A 10,648-nucleotide genomic window follows, 5' to 3' on the forward strand; every position below is an offset into this window, starting at 1 on the left:
GCTCTACCAGTTCATTTATACTGTAAATAATGTAACACATCCACTTTAATCTATAAATAAATAAATAATGTAGCACATTCACTTTAGTCTATAAATAAACACCATCATTCACCTACTGCTCTACCAGTTCATTTATACTGTAAATAATGTAACACATTATTTTTGATTTTGAAAGGTTCTAAACTTGATATTAGAATCAGAACTTTAATGACATATAATTGTGAAAAGAAATAATGAATATGAAGTTATTTTTATTTCATTATTCAAAGACTGTGATAAAATTATCTTTTGCTGATTTATTCAACTTGGTTTCTGCTGTTGTGAGTCAAACATTTTCACAATTTTGAGCTCAAAATTCGATAACTGTAAATGCTACACTGTTTTACTTTCTAGTTTTCACTGTACAAGCTATATTTCAGTTTGTTATTATGATACTGACTTCATATCTCAGTTTATGTTGTTATGATACTGACTTCATATTTCAGTTTGTAATACTGACTTGTTTTCTGTCTATAGGTGGAGCAAGCAACCATTATGTATCTATTAGCAACAGCAGCTTGTGCACTGGTGGTTATCAGCTTGGTAAGATATACTTTGTGAAGTCCAACAAATTCAGACTTTATTAGCATATTGTTTTGAGAAGAGACAACTTGTAAAAATGAAGGAACGAGTTTTAATGGTTTGGTGTTTTAATCTATATCAGCAATGATTCAAAGTAAACCTAAATGTAAATTGCATTTGATTATCTTCACTAAAGATGTTTGTCTTTTCATTCCGTTTTATTAAAGCTACTTGCAAATTGTATTTTTTAATTGATTTAAAAAAACATTTATAATATACTAAATAGATAATAAAGAGATTTATTCTATTTTCAAGTTTGATAGGTAATAAATCTCTTTCCAAGCTTACTATTTAACCTTCTAGATTTGGGTGGGTCAAAGTGAGCATGTCATAACCATTTTTACAGAGTTACACCAAATATTTAAGTAAATAACTTTATTATTGATGTATGTCAATCAACATATAGTTTATAATTTAAATTTTGATATTTTATAAGTTTAATTTCTTAATTTCAAAAGAAATATTTAAATAAATTGCAATCTTCATTTCTATGTACCATATTATGCTTCTTCACTCCAAATTGCCCGTTTTAGGTTTTTTTTTAACCACTATGTGATCTTCCAAGTGTGCCACTGATTACACATTCATAGTATAGATATTGCTAAGCTGTAATGTATATTTATAGCCTCCAAGCTTCTTGCTTTACTGAGATATACAAAATGTCAAACCCACATGCCACTACCCTCCTATTTCATCCCATCTTTAAAAAATAATAATAATTTTCTCATACATTTGCTGTTGAATTAGATATAGCCAATAGAAAGAGCAGATTCTGTTTTACTAAATTTGTTACAAGACTAGTGCCAGGTTAGGAAATACTTAACATCAGTTTCATTGTCTGCTTTTGTGGTGTTTGGCTCAACCAACTAACAAACGTTTTTAAACTGTTTGTAACTTAATTAAAAAGCCAGTTAGGTTATAGTAGTTTTTTAGACATTCTGTTTTTGTTCATGATCATGTTTTGTGTTGTAAATTGCATATTTTAAATAAAAATGAATAATATTTTGGACCACCAATGTCATTACAAAAAATAAGCTTCACAGTGCTTCATCCTCCAACAGCAAAAAGCCCAAATACTGGCATACAAAATTTCATGTTTTATATGTATATATATTTGTTGTTGTTGTTATAAAAGTAGCTTAAATGTAAAAATTAGAAACTTATTAGTTTAGATAAGAAAAAAAAATGAAATAAAAAGGTTACCATGATACACAATGTCCTAGCACTTATTATAAATCATGTTGTGCAATTGTAATTTCATCGTAGGGTGCTTGTAACTTGATTATTTGTTTAGACAAAGCTCTTTAGCTCTGTTAAATGGCTTTTGGTGTACTCGTAGAGGGTCTAAGTGCAGCTGTAAAGCAATAAAACTAAATGGACACAGATATGAAAAGTATTGGATTTCGCTGTAAGAATAAATAGTGTCATTATTTGCTACAGTCATTCTATAAAGAGAAGAAAAAAGTAGATTTACTTCATATTCCTCAACTTTTATCTTACATTGCTGAATTGGCTATAGTTAATGTTAAGATAGAGTAAATAATAGATGAAATATAAAGTTTTACTGACAGAAATGTTTGGTATTCACTTAGGAGGTTCTAGAGTTCAAGCAAATAAAATGTGAAACTGTAAAATGAAAAGTATTTTTATTTTTAGCATGAAAATCACTTCAGACTGACTCAGGGAAATCTTTAGTAAAAAATACTGTATTAGAAAATATGACTTTTCATGTACAAAAGACTTATTTACTAAAAGCTTGCAAAATTTTTGTGAATATAAACATTTAGTACATTGAAATTGATATGTTTAGTTACGTAATGGTTACAAGATTGGTCAAACGTATTTTATACTGTATTTGATATACTAAAGTAGATGATAAAGACAGTTATTCTCTTTTTAGGTTTACTAGGTAATAAATCTTTGTTGTCCTCTAGGTTCACTAGGTAATAAATCTTTGTTGTCCTCTAGGTTCACTATTTAATATGTTTGTCAGCCAACTATGCTCATATAAAAGACAACGAAAAGTTTCAGGACTTACAAGAATTGCAGTACCTACAGGACACAGAGCTTGGAACCTTGACAAAGGATAGATTCTAGGAGAAAAGTGCAGAAATTATAAGTATTATGATGGTTGAGATTTTGTTCCAAATAACATGATATAATTTTCTTGGTAAAAAAGAAAGTGAAATTGTTCGTAACTTATAGCAAAATGTGGATTTTAAACATTTAATGGATACCATAAACAAGATAATTTTGCAACATTTTTAGTCATTAGTAAAAAATAATTGTAGTACCTCTTTCTCTTAATATTTCTTGACAACAATGAGTTACTGTGAGACTGATGTAGCATCTTTTAGATTGTATTTAAAACAAATGTAGTTAAGCAGTTACATAAGTTTGTTCTGATGAATCTCTATTACAATCATGAAGCTGTGATTGTGCATATTTATATTTGTGAGTAACGTTTTCTTATAGAAGAATAGTTTGTTCTTCAAATGTACAGATTGCTATGCTTGTAGTTTTTCCTGTTTATTTTTTCAATGTAATATGCCTATTTCAAGTAGCAAACATTTAGTTACCGTTTAGAACTGTAATAAAAGGCTGTCTTTTTTACTGTATTTTAAAAGTTTTGCTGTTTTTAATCATTTATGACAGTTTATAAGTTATGTAGAATCGAATCATGTTATAGAAATCAAATTATAAACTTCATTGTTTTGAACATATGGTTATCTCCTGTTTCAGAAGTATTATCATCTCTAAGTAACATTTACTTCAGTTTTTCATGTAATATTAACCTATATTTAGTAAACATAAAGAATGCTTTTTATTCCTTAGACATCATCTGACATTAAGATTAACTATTGTTTTAGCAGTTTACACCAAAACTTTGTAAGTATTAAAAAACTTCCATTCTTTTATGAGCTTTTATGATGACTGTTTACTTAACTGGCCAGTTAGGTCTGACATTGTTTTAGCCCTGTTTATTTAGTCAAATACTCTTTTCCAAATTAAAATAATGACATATATCTTTGAATAACCTTGTTTTTAATGGAATACTAGGATTTTTATTTTCCACACTGACCTTTTTTTTGGTAGCATATTACTTTAACCTTTCAAATGCAACCAGTTTTTATGGTATATCAAGCTTTTAGTAGTATATTTAGTAAAAATAGTTCAACAGCAGTCCACAGATAGTTTTCAAATACCATTAGAAATAGGTATAAATAGACCAGCAACAGTTGTTAAGTATCTTTACTAATACATATCAGTAGACCGACAATAGCTCAGAAGTATTTGATAGATACCTTTGTTAACAAATATCAATAGACCAACAGCAGCCAAGGAATAGTTGATAGGTGTCTTTAGTAACAGATATTAGTAGACCAATAGCAGCCAAGGAACAGTTGATAAATGCCTTTAGAAACAGATACCAATAGACCAACAGCAGCCTGGGAACAGTTGATAGGTGTCTTTAGTAAGAGATATCAGTAGATCAACAGCAGCCTGGGAACAGTTGATAGGTGTCTTTAGTAAGAGATATCAGTAGATCAACAGCAGCCCGGGAACAGTTGTTAGGTGTCTTTAGTAACAGATATCAGTAGATCAACAGCAGCCTGTTAACAGTTGCTAAGTGTCTTTAGTAACAGATATCAGTAGATCAACAGCAGCCTGGTAATAATTGTTAGGTGTCTTTGGTAACAGATATCAATAGACCAACAGCAGCCTGGGAACAGTTATTAGGTGTCTTTAGTAACGGATATCAGTTGACCAACAGCAGCCTGGGAACAGTTGTCAGGTGTCTTTAGTAACAGATATCAACAGACCAACAGCAGCCCATGAACAATTGTTAGGTGCCTTTAGTAACAGATATCAGTAGACCAACAGCAGCCCGGGAATAGTTATTAGGTGTCTTTAGTAATGGATATCAGTAGACCAACAGCAGCCCAGGAACAGTTGTTAGGTGCCTTTAGTAACAGATATCAGTAGACCAACAGTGCCCGGGAACAGTTATTAGGTGTCTTTAGTAATGGATATCAGTAGACCAACAGCAGCCCAGGAACAATTGTTAGGTGCCTTTAGTAATGGATATCAGTAGACCAACAGCAGCCCAGGAACAGTTGTCAGGTGTCTTTAGTAACAGATATCAACAGACCAACAGAAGCCCAGGAACAATTGTTAGGTGCCTTTAGTAACAGATATCAGTAGACAACAGCAGCCCGGGAACAGTTATTAGGTGTCTTTACTACTAGATATTAGTAGACAACAGCAGCTCAGGAACAGTTGTTACTTTCACTGATAGATATCAGTTGCTTGGTAAAAGCCAGAGAACAGTTGTTCAGTGTTATTAGTAACAAATATCAGTAGCTCCGTAAAAGCCAGAGAACAGTTGTTCAGTGTCTTTAGTAACAAATATCAGTAGCTCCGTAAAAGCCAGAGAACAGTTGTCCAGTGCCTTTGGTAACAGATATCAGTAGCTCAGTAAAAACCAGAGAAAAGTTGTTTAGTGCCTTTAGTAACAAATATCAGTAGCTCCGTAAAACCCAGAGATCAGTTGTCCAGTGTCTTTGGTAACAGATATCAGTAGCTCCATAAAAGCCACAGAACAATTGTCCAGTGTCTTTAGTAACAGATATCAGTAGCTCAGTAAAAGCCAGAGATAGTTGTCCAGTGCCTTTAGTAACATATATTGATTTTTCACTACAACATCCAATGTACAGGTTTATAGATGAATTTAAATGATGTATTTTATTTATATAAAACATTAACTACCCATTTTTTGTTCAAGTTAGTACATTGAAGAGGATGCAAGTATTGAATCCTATAGTAAAATGATCGGATGTTTTAATGAATAATGAACTCTAAAGTGTGATTATTCAGATTCCCCCAGGAAGGTGAGATACTTACAGTAAAAAGTAACTGTATATTCTACATAACATCATTCCTGTTACAAAAATGAAATAGCTTTAAATGTTACCATAGAATATTTGTATTTTTTATAAGATTATACTGTGATGGCATTACATTCCTAGATTGTTTTTAAATATATTTTGATAGTGATGAGTATGAAAAGTTTTGTATCACATAGCATAAGAATGTATGTGTCAATATATGAAAGTTAAATTAAATCTCATTATTTTGTACCTAGATATTTTACTAACCTGTTTTGTAGTCATTTATTTTGAAGATATTGGAATTTGCTTATTTCACTGTGTTAATGTTGATAAAGAATTAGATCAATTAAATATTTTTTTTAATCCAAGCAGTGCAAAGTTTATATTATGTATTATTAACTGTACTTTCTGTAAGATTTAGCTTGGCTAATAGTGTTTACTAGTTCCAATCTCATCATAGTGTAGCATCAAAATAGAATTTAAGCTTGAACTAGAATTTTAGTGCTTGAAAAAGATAACTTCCAAATCTCACTATACAGTAGCACCAAAATTATAATAGGCTTTGACTTGAACTTTAATGTTTGGAAAAGATAACTTCAAATCTGACTATACTGTAGGACAGAGACTATAATGTAAACATGGGTTTGAATTCTAATGTTTGGGAAAGATAACTTTGTATCTCATTTATTGTAGCACCAAAATTAGAAGAAAAAAAAAGCCTGGATTTGAATTTTAGTGTTTGGAAAAGATATCTTCCAATTTCATTATTCTGTAGCAAAAGACTAGAATATTTAAGAAGAACCTTACAACAGAATAACTAAACCAAAATGTTTATGTTAATCATGGTGAAAATTATAAGTTGAACTTTGAATGTTATGGGTGGTACTTCCAACTGGTTAGATGTTTCTGGTGCCTGAACTCTTTTGTATGTAAAGTTTTGTAGTTCTGTTTTTGAGATTTAAATACATATACCAAGAAAAATTACATAGACCAAAGTTAAATGCAGTGGTGTGTTAGGGAAAGCTGTGTGTGAAGAAATGTGATGACTTATTTTTTACCAGCTACCATTTTATATTTTGATAAAACTGTATTTTTTTTTTTTTCCTGAAATCTGTGAGACTGTATTTATTTTTTTTTATGTTGTTACACAGATTTGCTTCATATCTGAAGATTTAATACTGACACCGTCCATACTTACAGGGTTATATCATATGGTTCAGATATTTATTTTTGTAGTGAATGCTTGAAGTAGTGCTAATTGAGTAGTATCTTTCTTACGAGGACTATACAGCCTAGTTTAGTAACTATATATATATGTATGTGTGTGTGTGTTTTCAGAAACACATTATTGTACCCTGTACTTCACAGAAGGTGGAGTTGTTTTTGTAAGGAGAATAAAATATATTCAAGAAAATATGCACATGGAGTTGTTAATGTCTTATTTAGCTTAAGAGAGAAACCTGAAACAATACAGTGAACAAGTAAATGAATGAAATTATATATAAATAACATGTATCTTACCAATAAGAAGAAATTTTTCAAAATATTTCATAAGATTTTTTTTCCCCAAGTATTCCGTCATTTCCAAGTGTACTTTCTAAAAGTTCAACTGTCACATGTTTGTAGTTTTTTTTTAAAGTTAAGATAAGCTTTGAATGACTGGTAATGATAGTAATTATTGTTTATACATAGGTTGAGTACCACGTATTAAAACAGTTTTTGGAGCCTTTTACTGTGTCACCACGTCCATTCATGATTTACCTGATGACCATATATCTTGACAATTGCCTTGCAGTGTAGTTTCCAATGGCCTGTTGTTTTCAAAGTACCCACCCACCCCAATCTAGTGTACAAGGGTGACTGTTTCACTAGAGAAATAATAGCTGTTGTGCCCAGTGGCTTGATTGATATATCTTCATATGGAATAGCATGAATATCTGTTTCATTTTCCAGCTGCTTAAGGTATGTGATTATGAAACAGGAGGTTTGGCTGGAAGTCTCACTTTGATGAAAATATACCTTGTTGAGCTTTTCTCCAGATGGAGATCCTTCTTATGTTGTCTACTCTTTCTTGGTGTATGTGGATGGCTTTTGCCGCTGATTTATGTGTTTGTGGATTCTCTCACGTTATAAGATGCTGCACTTTGCTTAGTAAGGCTGGGGTATGACTTGTTGCAGATCTCTTTTCTGTATGGTCTTGGTGCCCCAGTTTCATCCATATTCCTTTATTTTCCAATGCCATTAAATACAAGAGATATTTCATATTGAAAATTCTAAATCCTCAATCTAAACTACCTTATGCGCTTAGTGTACGAATATTTTGCATTAGAAAGGACTATTGCATATCCTTCCATAAAGCAATAAATTTTTGGTGGCATCACAATTCATACAAATCACCAAATATAGTTCTGATACATAACATTCCACTGTGACTTTATATTGGCTGTGATTGTCACATGATTTGCTGCCTTGAATATTCAAAATTGTTTTAATATAACATACTCAACCCTGTAGCATGAAAAAGAAACTAGGTTCTTAAATTATGTTAATTTTCTATCAGAAAATATTGACTTAAAATAACACACATGCTTTATCTCTATTACCTGACTATCAGAAGTGATGAGCTCTGAAAACACACTGGTCAGTAAAGTGGCATTTAAGCCAGTTTCACTAGGGTTACTAAGTAACAAGTTATAATGACTTAAATTAAAAGAGAAATTTTGTAACTACAATACTGATTTTTTTCTTTTTATTGAACTGCTTAACACTATTGAAAATTAAGTATATCTGAATATTTAAATATATGTAAAGTTGATTTAGTGGTTGCTTAAATCATGCGTTTTGAAAGATGAGAGAAATATGGACAAGACTTATCACTATTCCACTTGAAATACTGAAAACGAGTGCTGTTAAATTATATATTTATTATGCATTAAATTTGTTGATTAAATATTAAAAACAAACAATAATAGGTTTAATCATTATTCCATATAATTTTATCTTGTAGCACTGTATTTATTTGTTATTAATTGATAACACAAAATTTTCACTGATGAATTTAAACCTAATCTCAAACTTTTTCTGATCATCTGGTATGGTTTAATTGCATTTTCTTCAATGTTCAAAATCTTTTGACTTGGTGGGGGCCCTGCATGGCCAGGTGCTTAAGGAGCTCGACTCGCAATCTGAGGATCGCGGGTTCGAATCCCCGTGACAACAAACATGCTCGCCCTTTCAGCCGTGGGGACGTTATAATGTGATGGTCAATCCCACTATTTGTTGGTAAAAGAGTAGCCCAAGAGTTGGCGGTGGGTGGTAATGGCTAACTGCCTTACCTCTAGTCTTACACTGCTAAATTAGGGAAGGCTAGCGCAGATAGCCCATGTGTAGCATTGCACGAAATTCAAAACAAACAGACTTAGTGGGAAGGATTGTGTATATTTTTTTCAGATTTCTACATGGCAACCTCTTCTGAAATAGTATCATATAAATGAACCTTGCCACTATGAAAGATAATCTAAATGGATTATTGCGAACTTAATTTTGACACATTAAAAGGAGGAGAGATGAAAACTTTTCCAAGAAGCTTGTAGTTTGGTGGCATACAGCATGGCACGTGCACTTTGCACGGGCATACAATTTTAGCATTACGTTTAAAAATAAAACTTATATCTGGTAAGTTTTATCAAAGCTGAGGAAAATACTGCGCATTCAATTCATCTACTAAGCCGAACCTTTCGCGACGGGTGGATCTAAGTGCGCATGCCACGATGTTTTAGTGAGTTGCTTTCAAATTTAATTAAAGTACTTAAGTATCATGATATACGAATAAACTTGATATTAAAACATAGTGTTAGGTCTCTGGTCGTTTGTTAATTTCCGGTATCAATTTTTTCCGAGGAACTTCAGCTATACAAGTCCTTTCTTAAATAAAACTAGTTTCTTCTTTCTCAATACAACTTTGCAATACACAGAATTTCCACAGTCACTTTCGCTTTAACACACGCTATAATTTACGCACTTTACTTACGACTTGACTCAATTATCTGTCTCTATATCTCCCCATCTGCAATTATATCTCTGCTTATTTGGCGGGCTTATATACTAAGATAGAAGGTGCCTAGAAAGCACTCGGGCCTTTATGACCCTTCTTAAAACTCATCACGTGTTACCAGCGTCATTTGACTTCCGCTGTCGTAACACTGCCTCTTCCTTAGTATTGTTTATCCCGAACAATAGCCACTTACATTAAACCAATAGATAATTAACAATAACTTAATTAAATATACAGAGTTTACAAACACAAAATTAAAATTCGACAAAGTCTCTTAATTTTATGGGACGTATCTTCTTCCATTCTGGTCTCTGTCTCATTGGCTTCTGCTTCACGTGACAGTTTATCTGCTCTATCAGGAACTGTCCTATTATCAGTGGTAGTAATTTCATTAACAGCTTCACCGTTTCCCTTCTCTAAACCAGATAAAGTTTCGTCTTCGACAGTGGTTCTTTCAGGTGACACATCTTCAGCAGCATCATTTGTTCCAATGTTCCTTTTGTTCCAACTGAAATGTCCTGAACCATGATAATGCCAAAGCCTGTTGGCATGCACCACCTTTGGCTTACATTTTATTAGGAAAGTCACGTCTGAGCGTCTATCCACTATGTCATATGGACTTTCCCATGGAGAAGACAACTCAGGAGACTTCCCTTTGGTCTTCCTGGGATTATACAACCACACCCTGTCTCCTGGTACAAAGCTGACTTCAGTAGATCTCTTATCATAACATAGCTTCATGGAATCAGCAGACGTTTTCAAGTTTGAATGCACTTGATGGTGAATATCATCCATCCTTTCAGATAACGAACTCTGACACATTTTCAGGCAACTCTTCATAAGGTGGGCGTCCTGTTAACAAATCCACTGACAACCGAAGTTCCCGACTAAACATCAACTTTGTTTGAGTGTATCCAGTGGCTTCATGCTCTGCTGTTCTGTAGGCTATCAACAGTGGAGGGAGTAAGACATCCCAGTCATCTTGGCGGCTATTACAAAACTTTACAAATTCCTGTCCCAGTGTTCAGTTGTACTTTTCTACCATCCCATCAGACTGCGGGTGAAGTGGCGTTGTTAACAG

General features: G+C 32.6%; 1 protein-coding gene across 1 annotated transcript in view; it reads left to right on the forward strand.

Annotated features, from left to right (window-relative positions):
• Positions 1 to 6,921, forward strand: part of LOC106466962 (neuronal membrane glycoprotein M6-a-like) — a 50,936-nt gene extending 44,015 nt beyond the window's left edge. The window contains exons 7-8 of the mRNA XM_013927275.2: positions 517 to 582; positions 2,590 to 6,921. Coding sequence (XP_013782729.1) covers positions 517 to 582; positions 2,590 to 2,718 — 195 coding nt within the window. The 3' untranslated portion in view covers positions 2,719 to 6,921. The remainder of the gene's footprint in view (positions 1 to 516; positions 583 to 2,589) is intronic.
• Positions 6,922 to 10,648: the final 3,727 nt, after the last annotated feature.

This window comes from Limulus polyphemus, unplaced genomic scaffold (genome assembly GCF_000517525.1).
Source record: "Limulus polyphemus unplaced genomic scaffold, Limulus_polyphemus-2.1.2 Scaffold2440, whole genome shotgun sequence".
Classification (NCBI taxonomy): Eukaryota; Metazoa; Arthropoda; class Merostomata; order Xiphosura; family Limulidae; genus Limulus; species Limulus polyphemus.